This window comes from Molossus molossus, unplaced genomic scaffold, assembly GCF_014108415.1.
Source record: "Molossus molossus isolate mMolMol1 unplaced genomic scaffold, mMolMol1.p scaffold_m16_p_8, whole genome shotgun sequence".
Lineage (NCBI taxonomy): Eukaryota > Metazoa > Chordata > Mammalia > Chiroptera > Molossidae > Molossus > Molossus molossus.
The window spans coordinates 105343030-105361834 of NW_023425402.1; the positions used below are offsets into that span (position 1 = coordinate 105343030).

Sequence of the window (18805 nt, forward strand, 5' to 3'; positions counted from 1 at the left end):
CATTGTCTGGGCAAAATCACCATCACTCTGGAGTCAAGTTAGTTGAGAGAAGAGGCTTAAAAAGATCTATGGGCCTAAGTAACGCAGTGGGGGGCACTAGGAATAGTAAGTTCTGTAGGCTTTGGAGGTGCACAATCTCAGAGGATGGTACTGAGCTGCTAAAGATTGTGGGTGAGGGAGGAGAAGCCTGGTGCTGGAGGAAGCTAATGGGTCCCAGGACGGTGCAGAGGGCCTGGCCTGGTGCTTCCCAGGTCGCACAGGAGCAGGGGATTGAAGGCAGGTCATCAAAGGGGACCCAGAGGTTTGGGGGGAAGAGGTAGAAAGCCACTTCCTAGTAAACCTATCTGGAAGGTGTTTTAAACACTCATCTGGGGCATGGAAGGCATGGCTTCTGGTTCTTTCCTGGTTATTGAAATAAAGTTAGAGGGTGGCTTGTCCACTTTGCAAAAACCTGTAACCACCGGTTTGGGAGACAGGGGTCTTCCACTTTAAATACTATTGCGTTCCCCTCCCGGGGCGGGGCAGGGGAGGCTGGAGGATGCGGTGCAGACAGGACTGTCAGTCACTGTCTGAGAGCTCTGGGTGCTGACCAGTGGGCATGGCCGGGCCAGGTGAGGCTGCTTTCCTGCCTGCGTTAACCCCTTCCTCTCCATTCTGTCCTCCAGCCCAAAGCCAGGACTGGGATAAGTAAACCTTACAATGTCAAGCAGATCAAAACCACGAATGCTCAGGAGGCGGAGGCAGCGATCCGATGTCTTCTGGAAGCCAGAGGAGGTGGGTGCACCCGGGGGCTCCTCCCGAGGGGGCAGCTCTGTTCTTTCCTTCTCATCTTCCTGCTGAAAGGGCTCAAGAAGAGGAAATGACTCTTTTTTCCTAAAGGCAGTATCAGATGAAAGCACCCATTAGTAGGATTTTATGAAATTCTACTTCTAAGATTTACTGTCCACTTAAAGTTACTTACGTATTCATTGCTGGATTCTTTTTTTTATATCCTCGTCCCAGGACATTTTTCCATTTTTTGTTCAGATAGAGTGGGAGGGAAAGAGAGGAAGAGAGAAAGAAACATCGACGTGAAAGGGACACATCGAGTGGCCGCCACCCGCACGACCCAACCAGGGCCGGGGACAAACTGCAACCAAGGCACATGCCCTTAGCAGGAATCGAACCCTGGTCTCTCCAGACCACAGGCCAATGCTCTAACCACTGAGCCAAACCGGCCAGGGCCATTGCTGGATTCTTATATGTGCCCTGACTTGGGATTGAACCTGCAACCTTGGCTTATTGGGATAACGCTCTAACCAACTGAGCTACCCGACCAGGGCTATTTTTTATTTTAAAATATAATTACAATTGTATATAACAACTCAAGTGTCCATCAACTAATGAATGAATAAAATGTGGTGTAAACATACAATGGAATATTATTCAACCATAGAGAAGAATGGAGTACTAATACATGCTATACCGGGGGAATCTTGAAAAGAGTGTGCTATGTGAACACACACACACTCCATTTGTATGAAATATGCAGAATTGGCAAATCTACGGACAGAAGGTGGCTGTGTTTCCAGGGCTGCAGAGAGGCGGGTGTGAGGAATGAGTGTGGGTATGTTTGGGGTTCTGTGGGGTGAAGATGTTCTCTGCAATTAGACAGTGGTGATGGTCGCAAAACTGAATACGCTGAAAACCACAAACTGTGTTCTTTAAAGGGTGTACTTTATGGTATGTGAATTATGCTGCTGTTTTTTATATTTAATCCTCACACAAGGACATGCTTAGAGAGAGGAAAGGAGAGAGAGACAGAGAGACAGACGTTGATGTGAGAGAGAAACATCAATCGGTTGCCTTCTGTACATGTCCCTACTGGGGATCGAATCCACAACCCAGGGATGTGCACCGACCAGGAATCAAACTGGCAACCTTTTGGTGCACAGGACAATGCTCAACCAGCTGAGCCACTCCAGCCAGGCCATATTGCTTTTTATTTTCTTTATTGTTTAGAAAGGAAGAGAGAGATAGAAACATCAATGAGAGCGAATATCTATTGGCTGCCTCCTACATGCCCCCCACTGGGGATTTGACCCACAACCTGGGCATGTGTCCTAACCGGGAATCGAACCAGTGACCTCTTGGTGCATGGGTTGACGGTCAACCACTGAGCCACACCAGCTGGGCTGCTTTTTTTTTTTTTTTTTTAATTCTATGGATATGGAGGTTAGGAGAGATTTGGGGTTTGAAATCTACCTGGAGTCTGAACTTAACATTTTCTTGGTCATGGGCCCTGCTGAGATTCTGAGGAGTTTTAGACCATCTCCTGTGAGAAACACACACAGGATGTCCGGGCGCCACTGATCCCCCATCAAGACCGTGCACGGACCCAGCTCACCTGGGTTCCTGTTGGAAGATGAGCATGAGAAGCTGGGGGCCAAACCTCGCTGGTTGGTCCTGACAACCCTCAAACATTTTTTAGAAAAAAAGAAATACCCTCCGAATGTAAACTGCCTAAGGTCACATCATGCAGTGAGCCCCTTGCGCGGTACACCTCAGCCTGGTACTTGTCTGTTTCAGGCGCCCCGGGAGAAGTCCTAAATGCCACGGCCCTGAGGGACCAGGGGTCCTCCAAACCAGAGCCCATGGTGGGGGCAGCCCCGCTCCTGCCCCGTCGGCCGGCACCCCGAGTCCCTACCATGAAGAAGCCAACCTTTAGGAGGACCGGCAAGGTAAGAACCGCCAGCATCGCCGCCGCCTCCTGCGTTGCTCGATGTCCAGATAAAGAGCTGAGTCTGTCCCTCCATTAACATCCACGAGGCCCTGACAGCCCCATCCTTGAGGCACATGCTTGGCAATGGCTTTCTCCCTCGTGCCCCTGGCTCTAGCTGAGCAGATAAGCCAGGGACTTCCCACCACGGCAAGAAGAGCTTGACGGCTGCACCCCCACGTTGAACCGAGGTGGGGTGCCAGATCCCCAGGGTCCCAGGCCCCCGTGCGTGTGGTCTGTGCCGTGCGTGCCCGTGTCCCGTGGCAGGTTGCGGTTGTGTTAGAGCAGAGCGGTTCCTGTGGGCAGTGCTGGCCCTGGACGCGGGAGGGTCCACCGCTTCTCTCGCCACTTCTCTTGCAGATTGTGTTCTGCTCTCGCTCTCCAGCTTCTCAGCCTTGCTCGCTGCTTCAGAGGCATGAGTTTGTCAGGACAGTAGCCGCCCAAAGACTGGCACCTCTAGAGGCATCGGGATCTTCCGTTTGAGCTCAGTGTTCTAGTGCCGGACCCTCGGTAACCCCTTGCTGGCCGTGACCGAGGACTGCTGCTTCCCGCGGCGGCGCGTGAGCCGGCCTCGGGGCCTCGTTCTCGCCCAGCCCGCTGCCTCCTCTGTCCGCTTCGGCTCCTTGCTTCTGTCCTTTGCCTTCTCCTCCCCCTGTACTTGCTTGGTCTTTTCTCTTAAAAGCCAGGGGCAGGAACCAGGACGTAGTACGTTTTCCCAGCCCGCTGCCGGGGAGACAGTCGGGGGCTGCTGGAGGAGGGACTGTGTTTGCCGTTTGTTTTCTAAAGAACCAAAGGCCACGCGGAAGGGCTGGCGCCTACACCGTGGGTGGCCACCCCGGCACCAACGCTTCCTTTTGCCCTGCGCGGCTGTTGTCTTCAGGATGGTTTTGAATTGGAACCAAGGAAGTAAAGTGTCTGTGTAAAACTTCCCATTCTTCTATGTTCAAACACCAAGATTCAGGGAGCAGGTGTATCCATGAGGCCTTCCCTTAGCCTAAGGCCGGAACATAAGTGACTGCAGTTGAGTTATCGAAGTCGTGGCCTCAAACGGAGGTTTGCAGCGAGGTTTGCCTTCCGTAGGGAGAGAGGGTCCCTGCCTAAGGGGACCAAGGAAACTTGTCTGGTTATTCACTGCGGCCCTGGTTTTCAAGTGTCCACTCACATGTCCTTGGCCCTGCTGGTTCAACTTGATAAATGTGTGTTTCTGCTGTGTTCTTTCATACCTGGTCACCCTGCCGCATCCCACACATTCTCAAATCTCGAATTTGCTAGAATGTCCGCTTAGCCCTCTCGGCTCCTGCTGGCCGTCTGCATGCTGATCCCCGGCGCGCCCCGTGCGTGCTCCTCACTTACACTCTGTACCGTGCCTTTTCTCAGCACACGTCACCAGAAGAACACTCCGGGCCACAGACTGTCCACTTCACAATCGGGGCCCCGGAGACAAGCCTCGAAAGCCCTCCTCTTGCCACAGTCCCTCCGGTCCCCAAACCAAGAACACTTCAGCCTGGGAAAGGTGCCGAGAGGGGGCCGGGCGTGGGAAAGCCGGTGCCAGACGCCGCCCCTGCCGTGGCCACGCCGCCCCTTCTGGAGGTCCCGCCTCTGGCGCCCCAGGTGCCCCCGAGGAGGAAGAAGTCAGCCCCCGCGGCCTTCCACCTGCAGGTTCTGCAGGCCCACAGCCAGCTCCTCCAGGACCTCGCCCGCAGCGGCAGCCTCGGCAGCGACTGCCCCCCCGCGTGCCAGTCTGACGGGGGCACTCTCGTTCCACAGCCAGCAGGCCCCCAGCCTGGCGGCCCCAAGGAGCCGAAACCAGAGGTGGCCTCCCTTCTGGGGGATTGTCAGGACCCCTTCTGGAGCCTGCTCCACCACCCTAACCTTCTGAATAACACCTGGCTTTCCAAGAGCTCGGACCCCCTGGACTCGGGGTGCAGGAACCTCAGAAGGACACACACAGCCCCACAGCCAGTTAGCGGCTCCGCTGTGGAGGAGCCGCCCGCAGAGTGCAGGCAAACAGACTCTGATCCCTGGGCAGCAGTCGGCGACCAGGACAGGACGACGGTGCTGCAGAACGTGGCGAAGACCTGAGTGGGAGCCCGGGACAGCGCTGACCTGCAGAACGTGTGCCTTCCTCCCTAGGCATCGCTCTACAGAGCAGAGCCCATTGGCCTCAACCCCGAGTCAGAGAGACATCTATTTAAAGGCACACTGAAAAAACATCTACTTCTGTCCCTCTTGTGTAGTTTACAAACACTGTGTCTTATTCCAGGAGATGATGATTCAGCCACCGGGATATGTTTTATTCCAGACTTGTGCATTTCGAGTTTCCTCTCCGGGGTGTGGGAACCCCCCTGATCGAGTCAGAGTGTGGATTTTAGAAAAGGGAATTAGCTGATAATGAATGCCTAAGTTCTCTCCTGTCTAATTTTAAATGGTTATTCAATTTATGTGTGTATGTGGGGTTTTTTTTTTTTTTGGTTTTTTTTTCTGTATTTTACAGATTTGGAATAATTTTTGGTGCACCACCTGGAGGTTGATGCATAAAGATCACACTGAAAGGTAGTTGGGACCATTAAGAGCCGTACCTGACCTGCTGACACCAGGTTAAAAGACATCAGAGATAGAAACAGCAAATAGGTCAACCAGATGACTGGGCTATCCACTCCGTGTGAGCCTTTGTGTTTATGTACATGTGTATTAACCTTGATCACGCAGGAGATGGGTTCTGAAGCACATACGATTAGCTTAACCTGAGCTTAAACCGGTTAAAGACTCCCATGTCCTGTCTCAGACATGCATGCCCCAGAAACTGCTCCAGTCCTGAGCCCTGGTGTGCTACTTAAATGTTTCTGCATGCTGTCTAGACATTTTATTTTATTTTTCAACTTTTTTTTCTTTCTTGATGTTAAAGGAAGGGAGGAAAGAGAGAAACATCGATGAGAGAGAACATCAGTTGGCCCCCTCCTGCATGCCCCCCACTGGGGATCAGGCCCACAACCTGGGCATGTGTCCTGACTGGGAATCGAACCAGTGACCTCTTGGTGCAGGGGTCAGTGCTCAACCACTGAGTCACACCAACTGGGTATTATCTAGCCCCTTTTAAAGAAAACCTTGTGAATTCTTTTCTTCCCTGATATTTCATATCTGGTAAAAGCACATACGTGCAGACTACTGGCACATACCATCGATCATCATTATGATATGATGAGCGTCTGCTTCAGCCGATCTGCCTGGCTGCAGCTTCCAGAAGGAAAGGCCACATGTCCCTTTTGTATAAGAAACCCAAACCCCAGGGCAGCCTGTCTGGGTTTGCTATCTGTACATTTGTTAGGTTCATTTTTTAAAAATTAATTTATTTTTATTACAGATGTTTCTCCTTTTTCCCCCCACTGACTCCCTCCTCCCTATCCCCTCTCACCCTGTCCCCAGCTTTGTTGTCTATGTCCATCGGTTATGCACACATGCTTATAAGTTCTGTGGTTTATCCTCCCCCCCCCCCCCCCCCCCGCACCGAGGAATGTCAGTCTCTACCCTACTTCTATGTCTCTGGGTCTATTTTGCTTATCAGTTTGTTTAGTTCATTATATTCCAGAAATAAGTGAGATCATGTGATATTTGTCTTTCTCTGCTTGGCTTGTTTTGCTTAGGATAATACTTTCCAGGTCCCTCCATGTTGTCTCAAAGGATAAGAGATCTTTCTTTCTTACAGCTGCATAGTACTCCATTGTGTATATGTACCACAGCTTTTTTTTTAATCCTCACCCGAGGACATTTTTCGATATTTTGTTCAGATAGAGTGGGAGGGAAAGAGAGAGAGAGAGAAACATTGACGTGAAAGGGACACATTGAGTAGTTGCCACGCGCACAATCCAACCAGGGCCGGGGACAAACTGCAACTGAGGTACGTGCCCTTAGTGGGAACCGAACCCGGGTCTCTCGGGACGCAGGCCGACTCTCTAACCGCTGAGCCAAACCGGCCAGGGCTACCACAGCTTTTTTATTTACTCGTCTGCTGATGGGCACTTGAGCTGTTTCCAGATCTTAGCTATTGTAAATAGTGCTGCTATGAACATGGGGGTACATATATTCTTTCTGATTGGTGTTTCAGGCTTCTTAGGGTATATTCCTAGAAGTGGGATCAGTGGGTCAAATTGCAGGTTCATTTTCTTTAACCTATGTTTTCCCTATACATTTCCAGTACCCCTTCTTGAGTATTAAATCGTTTAAAAAGAGATCACCACACTGTTCTACATTTAAAATCTGTTATAAGACCTAGAGTTTCATTTGGAGCAGATATTATATTTTTGCTAATAAGAAATTCACTGGCAAAATCTTAGTGTGTCACATGCCATATGGAGGAGTCTTTCAGGTCATGGAATCACACCGCTGTGTCTGTGTTATCCCTGATGTGACTGGAGAATTCCTTCTAGATGCTAGTGGTTAGGATGGCAGTGATGGTCTTGCCTGGGGAATACCACTCTCTTTTTATTGATCAGACCTCCTCCGGGTCTTCAGAATTATTCCTCACTGCCACTGTCAAGGTACACTGCAGATTGTTTAAGTCTGGCACTCTGGACAAAAACAAAACTACCACAGTCTCTTTTCATCTGAAAACATAAAAGAAAAAGGTATTGCCGACCCATTGAGAGAAACAGAGAGCACCTGAGTTGATTGGTCATAAAAGATGGGTGTTTCTGGCCCCAGGTGTTAGGACACCTTCTGTAGTAAGGACTTGATATCATGTTTACCTCTCTAACAAATGCAAATGAGCAACATAATCTTTGAAAGCGCTGGAGGGAGAAGGCAAGCGAGATGGGTGATAGGTTTGGAGGAGTGACAGGTTGGCAAGCATTCCCGTTGCTGCTCAGGGGACAGTTGGAAATGGAAGCGAAGCTGTCTTCATGTAAACTCTTTTCTCTGGACCCTTCCTCCCACCAAAGGGAGGTGAACTTGACAGCAGATACACGTAAGGAGTCAGAAAGGCGGGGGAAGTCAGTACCGCCACCGTTGTCTGCGGTGCTGGGGTTGGCCTAATTCTCGGGTTTCTTTGGTCTAGACAGCCAGTAGCTGGTGCGGAGAGCAGACGTGCAAGTAAGAGACGTGCTCATCACAAGTAGCACTTCAGAGTCCGACAGCAGGTAGTGCACAGAACTGTGTGGACCTCGGGAGGCGGGTCATACGAAAAATGACCAGTGATTTAACACGAAGAGTTGAACAAATATTATTTGATATTTTGGGGACACATAGACTGGATTTTTAGTTGCTATGTCAGGTCCTCACACCAACTTTCTCTTTAAAAGAAAAGACAATGAGAATTGCCTTATTTTTTTAATCACTGGTCCGTAGTTGCACATTTCCTAGGGGAGCGGCCGTCGGTTGAATCAACTCGATGAGGAGCAGCTGCCATCCTGGGGATTTTACGCTGAGGTTTTGTAGCTGTGGTTTTTCTTTGATGTCCCCATACAGGGCTTTTGACTGCGACCTTGTAGTTTGTTTCATTACTTTCCTGTGAGACCTTGCAGCTCGCTACAGGGCCGTGTTTCAGGCATGTCCTTCGCGATTCACCACGGCTCTGCGACTCGTGTCCGTGTTCCCTTGTACAATGTAGTCTCCGACTTCTTGCCTATGTGTAAAATTTGTTCCAGCAAATGACTGAAATTAGGACATCTGCCTAAGCAATTCCCGTAAAAATTTTAACGTTGTTGAAGTGTAAGACACTTAATAAAATTCTCCTGACGTGTATAAGTATAAGCAAAATAATGTATTAAACCATTTCTCTTTTTAACGAAGTGATTTCATCAGGAAGGAAAGCCACAAAATTATTTATTGACTGGCAATTAATAAAAACCCTATCATGTTTATTTGAAGTGATCATTTGTACTGAAATTGTAAAAAAAAAAAAAACCTATTAAATGTTGTTGTTGTTTTTTTAATTTGGCTTATTTCTTTTTAGCTATGCAGAGAACCTTGGGATATCTTTTTTTTTGGCTAGCCTGCTATTCTGGATGAAATGTGACTACTAGTTCTTCTTCTGAGTTTTTGGTTTTGGTTCTTTTTTTAAATTTTTTTTTAATCCTCACCTGAGGACATTTTTCCATTTTTTGTACAGATAGAGTGGGAGGGAGAGAGAGGAAGAGAGAGAGAGAGAGAGAGAAACATCGATGTGAAAGGGACACATCGAGTGGCTGCCACCCGCACGACCAACCAGGGCCGGGGACAAACTGCAACCGAGGTACATGCCCTTAGCGGGAACCGAACCCGGGTCTCTCCGGACTGCAGGCCGACGCTCTAACCACTGAGCCAAACCGGCCAGGGCTGGTTTTGGTTCTTTTTTCAACCATCAGACTAAGTTGAAAAGGCGTAAAACTAATTTGGTCAAGAATCTGTGCCGTGAAGAATGCCAGGAGGGCCACTAGGACAACATATAAAAGAACTATGCTACGCTGTCTGTACGACGTAGGGGCGAGACCACCTTCTGTAGCTCCACAGCGCACCTGAAGCCGGAGCTGCCAGGTCGCTGCCATTGCATTGCCGGCGTGGAGGCAGAGAGTCGGCGGCTTCGAGCCGTCTAGGTTTGTTTTCAGCTAATTAACACAAAATATATATTATAAATGTTCTCTGATGATTTTCAGGAATGAGAATATACTGACATCTCGAAATAATAAAGATGGCTAGTCCCTCCTGACCAGTAAGTACCATTTCGAAGTCACTTAATCTGCACGCACAGCCCTGGGACTGGGTTGGGAGGAAGGAAACTGCTGGTCAGTGTACCTTCCTTTCCAAGTAGTGGGGCAGAGAGGTTCGAAACTCACTCTCTCAGCATGTGTCCTCTAACTCAGTGAGGTTAGAGAGTACAAATGAGGGATTGTGAACAGAGGAGCAGGGAAGATTTGAGAAGAGAGAATTAAGAAGTTGTCAAGTAGCCCCGGCCGGTGTGGCTCAGTTGGTTGCGTGTTGTCCCGTGCACCGAAAGGTTGCTGGTTCGACTCCTGGTCAGGGCTCATGCCCAGGCTGTGGGCTCAATCCCCGATCGACGTTTCTTTCTTTCCTTCCTCTCTATAAAATCAAATTTTTTTTTAAAAAAAGGTAACTTGAAAACTTTGACAAGTAGCAAAATGGGTTTATGTACATGGAAAGATTGTTAGCTGATGGGAAAGAACTTCAGAGAACCTCAAATGACAGTTTAGGGTTTTATTCTGTAATAATAGTGGGTAACAGAAATCTAAATAAATCTCTGTCAGAGTAGTTAAGATGACAGAGTTTGCCTGGGCTAACAGAAACTCTTCAGAGCATCTGAGGGGTAGTTATACTATACCACTTATTAAATAACAAACCATTGCCCTCACTTTCTCTAAATAGGTTTCTCAAGGGGTTATCCAATTTTATTGACATTATGAAATAACATTGGTATTTATTGATCCTTTCTATTGCATTCTAAAAGTTTCTTGTCACCTTTAAAAACATTTTTCATGAACTTGAACTTATTTAGTTTGCAACTGTTTTCTTTGTTTTTGTTCTTTTTCTAATTTCTTAATATTAGCACAGGGTTCCATCAGTTTTAGTCTTTCTTTTTTAACAGTAAAGGCATTTAGTTATATATTTTCCCTTGATTATAGTTTTGACTGCACCTTACACATTTTGGCATGAAATATTCTTTTTAATTTCTAGGTTGTGATTTACTTTTATTTTCTCTTTGATCCAAGGGAGACTGTGTAATTTTCCAGGATTTAAGGGTTTATTTAGCTTTTTAAAATTGTTAACTCCTGATTTTATTGGGTTCTGCCCCGAGACCATGGCCTAGATACACATCTACATTTTAAATCGTACTTGTTTGCTCTGTGGTCAAATGCAGGATGGACGTTTGAAGTGATTTCATCATATCAAATGAAAACGTTTTTCAGTTCTAGGGTACAGAAGTGTGTGTGATGAGAGGAGAGAAGAGCGAGATTTGATGTGTCGGTCCCTATACACCCCATGGAACAGGTCTGCGTGCTGTGCGGACCACGGGGACGGCTGCAGGCTCCAGTCCCAGCACCGATGCCGTGGCCTCCGCTATTCTCCCCAACATTCCTTAGGCTTTGTTTAATAAAGTCTTCTCCTTTTGTTGTAAGTCTTTTGCTCAATCTCCACACTTTGAGCGATTGCCTTGCTAACTTTGACCAGTCTGTCTCGGGGAGAGGTTTTCCTGAGCTCCCGAGTGCCATTCCATAACTCCTGCCCCTGGGCTGTAGCCTGTGCCTCTGGTCTGTTTACCAGGCCCTGTGCCAGTTCTACGCTGTCTCGTTCATTTGACGTTGCTACCTGGTCAAACAAACCCTCCTACCTTATTCTTTTTCTTTAGAGGCTCTTGGCTATTTTTGACCCCTTTGTAATTCTATATAGAATCAAGTTCCATCAAAACAAACAAAAAAGCCTGCCTTGGCTGATTTGGCTCAGCGGTTAGAGCATTGGCCCGCAGACCAGAGTCGCAGGTTCGATTCTGGTCAAGGGCATGTACCTCGGTTGTGGTCGTCCCTGGCCCTGGTCGGGGTTGTGCGGGACGCAGCCAATCGATGTGTCTCTCTCACATCGATACTTCTCTCACTTTCTCTCTCTCTCTGTCTCTCTCACTCTATTTGAAGATAAATGAAAAAATATCTTCAGGTGAGGATTTAATTAAAAAAAAAATGTTTAAAAAAAAAACACAACCTAGTGGAATTCTTGCCTGGGACTACATGGAATAGAATAGATCTCTTTACAGTATTGACTCTTCAATATAAACAGTCAGCCTTGGCAGGTTTGGCTCAGCGGTTAGAGCGTCAGCCTGCGGTCCAGAGAGACCCGGGTTCGGTTCCCGCTAAGGGCACGTACCTCGGTTGCAGTTTGTCCCCGGCCCTGGTTGGGTTGTGTGAGTGGCAACTACTCGATGTGACCCTTTCACACTGATGTTTCTCTCTCTTTCTCTCTCCCACTCTATCTGAACAAAAAATGGAAAAATGTCCTTGGGTGAAGATAAAAAATATATATAACAGTCAGTGGTATATTTCTCCATTTAAGGATTCCATTAATGTTTCTCAAAATTTTTAACTTGTTATAAAAATTTTCCAACATGTTTGTCCCCGGCCCTGGTTGGTCATGCGGGTGGCAGCCACTCGAAGTGTCCCCTTCATGTTGATGTTTCTCTCTCTGTCTTCCTCTTTCTCCCTCCCACTCTATCTGAACAAAAAATGGAACAATGTCTTCGGGTGAGGACAAAAAAAAAATTTTCCAACATATATGAAATCAGAGGGAATAGTTTGAATCCTCATGTATCCATCACCAAGATTTAATAATAATTAACATTTTGCTATATTTGATTTATTTATTTCCTTTGCTGAAATATTCTAAAGTAATTCTGTCAGCATTATTTCTTCATGATTTAGTCTTGGTAGATTATATGTTTCTAAGACTTGATCCATTTTCAGTTTGTTGGTATATAATTGTTCATATTAGTCTCTTGTGATCCTTAGTATTTGTGTTATCAGTTGTTATGTCTTCTCTTTCATTTCTAATTTTATTTGAGTCTTCTTTACTTTGCTTATCTTGATAAGAGTAGCTAGAGGATTGTCCTATTTTCTTAAAAAAATTTTTTTAATTCCTCACCTGAGGATATCTTTATTTTATTTTATTGACTTTTAGAGAGAGAGAGAGAGAGACATCAATGTGAGAGAGAAACTGACTGGTTGCCTTCTGTACATGCCTGACTAGGAATTGAACAGAACCTTTTGGTGTATGGGACTAAGCGCCAATGGAGCCACTGGCCAGGGCTATTTTACCTTTTCAGAAAGATAAAAGCATTTACTTTCATTGATCTTTTCTCTTGCCTTTTTGTTGTCTATTTCATATTTCTCTGCTTTGATCTTTATTTCCTTCCTTCTACTAACTTTGAACTTAGTTTGTTCCTTTTCTAGTTCCTATAAACTTTCCTCTTAGAGCTGCTTTTGATGCATCCCGTAAATTTTGGTATGTTGTATTTCCTTTTCGTTTCTCACAGGATATTTTCAAATTTCTCTTTTGATTTCTTCTTTGACCCATCGCTTCTTCAGTTGCATCTTGATTAATCTCCACATAGTTCTGAAATTTCCAGTTTTCTTCTTGTAACTGATTTCTAGTTGCGTACCATTGTAGTCTGAAAAGATACCTGATATGATTTCAGTCTTAAATTTATTAAATCTTATTCTGTGGCCTAGCATACAGTCAATCCTGGAAATGTTTCACATGTACTCGGAGAGAATGTGTATTCTGCTGCTGTTCAGTGAAATGTTCTGTAAATAACTGTAAAGTCCATCTGGTGTAATGTGTCATTTCTATATTGATTTTCTGTCTGGATGATCTATCCATTGTTGAAAGTAGGGTATTGAAATCCTCTACTATTATTTATTACTATTTTACCTTTCAGGTCTGTTAATATTCGCTTTACATATTTAGGTGCTCCAGTGTTGAGTATAAACACATTTACAAATGTTATATCATTACATAATAACTTACTTTGTAATTCCAGTTTTTGGCCTAGTCTTTTTTTGTCTGATATAAGTATAGGTACACCTGCTTCCTTTTGGTTTCTATTTGCACTGAATCTTTTTCTGTCCCTTCACTGATTTCAGCCTGTATGTGTTCTTAAAGCTGAAGTGAGTGTCTTACAGGAAGCACATAGTTTGTTTATTTTATCCACTCAGCCACTCTGTCTTTTGACTGGAGAATTTAGTCCATTTACATTCGAAGTTTACTGGCAGATATGGATTTACTATTGCCATTTTAATCGTTTTCTGGCTGTTTTGTATTTCCTTTTTTTTCTCTTCTCTTTGTGATTTGATAATTTTCTGTGATAGTGATGCTTAGGTTCCTTGTTCTTTGCTTACTTTTTACATATTTACTATACATTTTTACCATGAGGCTTACATAGAACATCTTTTTGTTTGTTTTGTTTTTTTATCCTCACCCGAGGACATTTTTGCACTTATCTTCAGATAGAGCAGGAGGGAGAGAGGGAGGAAGAGAAAGAGAGAAATATCGACGTGAGAGAAACACATAGACCGGTCGCCACCCACACAACCCCAACCAGGGCCAGGGACAAACCGCAACCAAGGTACGTGCCCTTAGTGGGAACCGAACCCAGGACTCTCGGGACACAGGCCGATGTTCTAACTGCTGAGCCAAACCAGCCAGGGCTACATAAAACATCTTATAACCATCTATTATAAACAGATAACTTAAGTTCAAACGCATACTAAAGCTCTATATTTTGTTTTTTTCTTTTTTTGTGTGTGTGTTTTTTTTAATCCTCACCTGAGGATATTTTTGCATTTATCTTCAGATAGAGCAGGAAGGAGTCAGGGAAGAAGAGAGAGAGAGAAACATTGATGTGAGAGAGACACATCAACTGGCTGCCACCCACACAACCCCAACTGGGGCCAGGGACAAACTGCAACCGAGGTACGTGCCCTTATTGGGAACTGAACCCAGGACTCCCTGATCCATGGGCCAACCCTCTAACCACTGAGCCAAACTGGCCAGGGCACTAAAACTCTATATTTTTACTCCCCCTCCCACACTTTGTTTTTGTCACAATTACATCTTTTTACCATCTATATCCATGAACAAATTATTGTAGATATTTTTACTACTTTTGTCTTTTAACCTTTATACTAGATTTATAAGTGATTTATCCACCACTATTACAACATTATTCTGAATTTAACTATATATTGACCTTTACCAGTGAGATTTATATTTTCATGTGTCTCCTGTTACTAACTACCATCCTTTTGTTTCAGCTGGAAAAATTCCCTTTACCATTTCTTGTAAGGCTGGTCTAGTGGTGAGCAACTCCTTCAGCTTTCGCTTGTCTGGGAAAACTCTCTTCAGTTCTGAAGAACAGCTTTGCCAGGTAGAGCATTCTTCGCGTGGTGTTTTTGGTTTTTTCCTTTCCCTCCTCAGCACTCTCAATACATCGTGCCACTCCCTTCTGACCAGCAAAGTTTCTGCTTAAAAGTCTGCTCCTGGTCCTATGGAGATGCCCTCGTATTAATTTTGACAATTTAATTAGAATGTTCTCTTTGGATTCATCTTTTCTGGAGTTCTCTGGGCTTCTTAGTTAGGGAAGATTTCAACTATCATTACTTTGAATAAGCTTTCTGCCCCTTTCTCTTTTCCTTCCGGGACCTCTATAATACAGATATTGATGGTACCCCATAAGTCCCTTATGCTGTATTTACTTTTTCATTCTTTTTTTCTTTTTGCTCCTGATTGCATGAATTCCACTTTGAGTTTGCTGATCCTTTCTTCCACATGATCTATGCTGCCATTGAACCTTTCTACTGAACTTTTCCAGTTGTTAGTGTATTCTTCAGTGCTGTGATTTCTCTTTAGTATTCTCTTGTATTTTCAATGTCTTTGTTGAAATTCTCACTTTGCTATGCATTATTCCCCTAGCCTTGGTGAGCATCTTTATTATTTCCACTTATTTAAGGAAAACCACTTATTTCTAGTTCATTGAAGTCTGTTTCTGGAGTTTTATCTTACACTTTTATTTGGAACATAATTCCTCTGTTTCTTTACTGTCCGAGTCTCTCTGTGTTGGTTTCTGTGCATTACATAAAGCAGCCACATCTCCCTGTCTTGACCTAGGTGGTCTCATGTAGGAAATGAACCGTCGTTCAGCCCACTGAGCTCTTGGTTATCTCCTATCTCCTTTGTTTGTAATGGCTCCCAGTAGCTGAGGGCCCTGCAAGACCAGTGTTCCAAGGGGGAGGACCTCAGTCCACACCCAGATGCAGGCTGATTGGAAGCTGGGTTCTCAGGCAGCAGCTTTTTTTTTTTTTTTAAATCCTCACCTGAGGATATTTTTCCATTTATCTTCAGATAAAGTGGGAGGGAGGGAGGTGAAGAGGAGGGAGAGAGAAGAGAGACAGAGACAGACAGACAGACATAGATTGGTTGCCTCCTGCACAACCTGACAGAGGCCAGGGACCAAACCACAACTGAGGTACATGCCCCCTTGACCAGAATCGAATCTGTGATTCTGTGGTCTGCAGGCCGACACTCTAACCGCTGAGCTAAACTGGCCAGGGCTCAGGCAGTAGCTTTTAAAGAACGCAAAATAGACCTCCTTCACAGAAAGACTGGGGGATGAGTATTTCTGCCTGACCCCTATGCAGAACTGTTCATTTGCTCAAGCCCTATGGGACCCAAAAAACACAAGCCCCACTGACCACTAGAGCCTGGTGATCCAGGGGTGTGTTCCTTGGTCATCAGTCACCAGGCATGTGCACACGTTCCTTCCAGGGACAGATACTGGTGACCTGGAGTGGCTGAGGGAGAAGGTGGAGATGACACCCACTGGTCTCACAGTCACCCTCTAAGTGTGTTGAGTTAGAAGCTTGACCCTCAGACAGCTTTGAAGGTATGTAAACAACCCTCCTTCAGGAAAAGGAAAGCCCCCCTCTGCCGCCTCCGCAAGGAGCCCTGGAGTGGGGACAGCCACGGGGAGTCCTCGCAAGCCTATTGAGAACTGTTTCTTTCTCTGCTGGAGTCTTGTGGGTCTGTGGACACAAGCCCTGTCAACTTTCAGAGCTGGGAGACCGTCCTTTGGGTGGAAGTCTTAGGTAGGGTGAGGGATGAAGCTGAGAACTGTTTCCTCCCAGTTACATCTCACTGTGCTGATGGGTTTATGGTACAAGTATGTCTCAGCCTTTCTACCCATTTTGACTTGGGCGTTTTCTCGTTCACGCAGTATGTAGGCGTTGCTCAGCCAGTTTCTGAATTTCTTTCAGAGGGAACTGATCTGTGTGCAGCTGTACATTTGGTGTCCATGGAAACAGGTGAGTTCAGGAGCCGCCTCTGTCACCACCTTGGAGCAGAACTCTTTAAAATGCTATCATCTAATAATCACAGATGTTAACATATGCTGAAGTCTAAATTACAGATGTATGTGTGACAAAACCCATTCATGCCTGGAAAATGTGTTCACCTCCAGGCGCTCTCAGGGGCCAAAGAATCAGTGTATATTTGACTTTCGCTAGAAATTAGCTTAACAATCCAGAAAGGAAGTTTGGATTCATCTAAAAATCAAAGGTTCTAGTAAGCTGTGTTTACAAGCGCTGGGACCAGGCACTGAACTCCATGGCACTGTTTCAAACTCCAAGGCCAAGCTGAAAGCAAAGTAAGAAGTGGAATTTTTATAAGTATGGCTTGTTCTAAATTTGAAAATTTCTTAGATATTAAACTGAGTTATGTCTTCTCCATTAAAGTCATTCATAATAAAATACCACTTTTCATAAACAAATTTCTAATAGATTTTAAGTGATTAGCTATTGGGAGTGTTCAACATCCAATATAAGGGCACAATCGGTTCTACTAAGTACTTTAAAGTGACATTTATTGAACATGTTTACATTTTTTCATGAACATAATTTTTATACCAAATGTCAATAAAAACAAAATCATGCAATGTATTTGATACTACACAGGGATGAAAATTCAGGAAGGTATGCCTAAAACTCGTTTCAGGAATTAGGACTTGAGGGGCATTGAGTCATAAACCAAGTTCAAAAGAAATATACATCTCACTGTATTACTGTACTATTTGCTCAGTAGGAAGTAAACCTGGTGCCCACCAGCCCCAGGCCTCTCGCTGGGCAGAGGCCTGCATCCTCCTCATTCTGGGGGTCGGCGTAACCTTGGGGCAATGGTCGAGACGCTGTGGAGAAAGGTGTTATGCTCCTCCGTTTTGTAGTCTGACTCTGTGCTGACATTTACTTTAACCACTGGGGTAAAGGGGACTTGATGCCCTTAAAATTTAGGGTTAACAATGTAACCTAGTAGGTTTGGGGGAAATGTGATAAGAAAGAAATGAATAGGTTACCAGTAAGGATAAGTGACTTCATTTTCAGTCTAGCTTTACTTACAGCTTGTTTTCAGTAGTTTGTTCTGTAAACCTGTGTTGTTTACTTCCTTCTTAAACAAGATCATTTAAAAGTGACTTTTCACATGGGGAAAGGCGATATGAAACTTCATTTTAATTTTTTTCCAGAAAGGGTATTTAAACAAAGCAGATTAAAAGCGAAGAACCATCTTATTGATGGTCTAAGTCTGAAACTATTTCAAGTGTATGTTTTCATACTTTGTATTGTTAAAGTGTCTTTCAGGCAATGATTATTTAAAAACATTACTGACTTGAATCTCACAAAACTGATGAAGTGAGCCTGTGTACATCATTGTTATATGACTTGCCTGAAAAACCATAGTAATTTAGTACTATACTGGATCTCTCTCCCAGACCTTGTCTTTAAAGCACAGTTATAACAGCTATATTAAGATTCTTAAGGAGTAGGGTTTCATTGCATTACTCTAAGTTACTGAACAATTGTTTCAACCATGATTTATCTGCCATGGTTCATGGAAAACAGAAAATGAACCAAACACAGCTAGCTACCCCTTCTCTGAGCCATGTCACCCTATTAGCTAGCACTTACTGCAGTCCGCCAACCATCACGTTCCCTGTGTCTGCTTAACATAAGTGGTTAAGTCACTTGCCAGGCTGTTGCATAATTAAACAATTAGATGTTGACAGGGTTTAGGGAAGACCCGTTTGCCTCCAGATTCTGTACTCCAGTTTTAGCTTTGACTATCCCATTCTACAAATGTCCATCATCTTCAAAATGGTATATATAAGCTTAGTAAGACCCAGAAATTCCACTCTTGGTATATACACAAGAGAATGGAAAACATACATCCACACCAAAAAAGGTACATGAATGTTCACAGCAGCATAACAGCCAAAAATTTGGAAAGAATCTAGATGTTCATCACCTGATGTATGAATAAGTAAATGTGGTATATCCACACAATTGAATATTACTTGGCTATAAAAAGGAATGAAGTACTATTACATGCTACCTCATGGATGAACCTTGAAAACATTATGCTGACAGAAAGAAGCCAAACACAGAAGGGCACATATTGTATAATTCCATGTATATAAATAGGCAAATCATTAGAGACAAAGTAGATTAGTGTTTGCCAGGGATGGGGGGA

The 18805-nt window shown here is 44.8% G+C and overlaps 1 protein-coding gene across 1 annotated transcript in view; it reads left to right on the forward strand.

The window, feature by feature from the left end:
- The window catches only part of SYNJ2 (synaptojanin 2), an 82591-nt gene extending 76902 nt beyond the window's left edge, over nucleotides 1-5689 (forward strand). Inside the window, exons 25-27 of the mRNA XM_036247786.1 lie at nucleotides 666-774; nucleotides 2569-2720; nucleotides 4136-5689. Coding sequence (XP_036103679.1) covers nucleotides 666-774; nucleotides 2569-2720; nucleotides 4136-4840 — 966 coding nt within the window. The 3' untranslated portion in view covers nucleotides 4841-5689. The remainder of the gene's footprint in view (nucleotides 1-665; nucleotides 775-2568; nucleotides 2721-4135) is intronic.
- Nucleotides 5690-18805: the final 13116 nt, after the last annotated feature.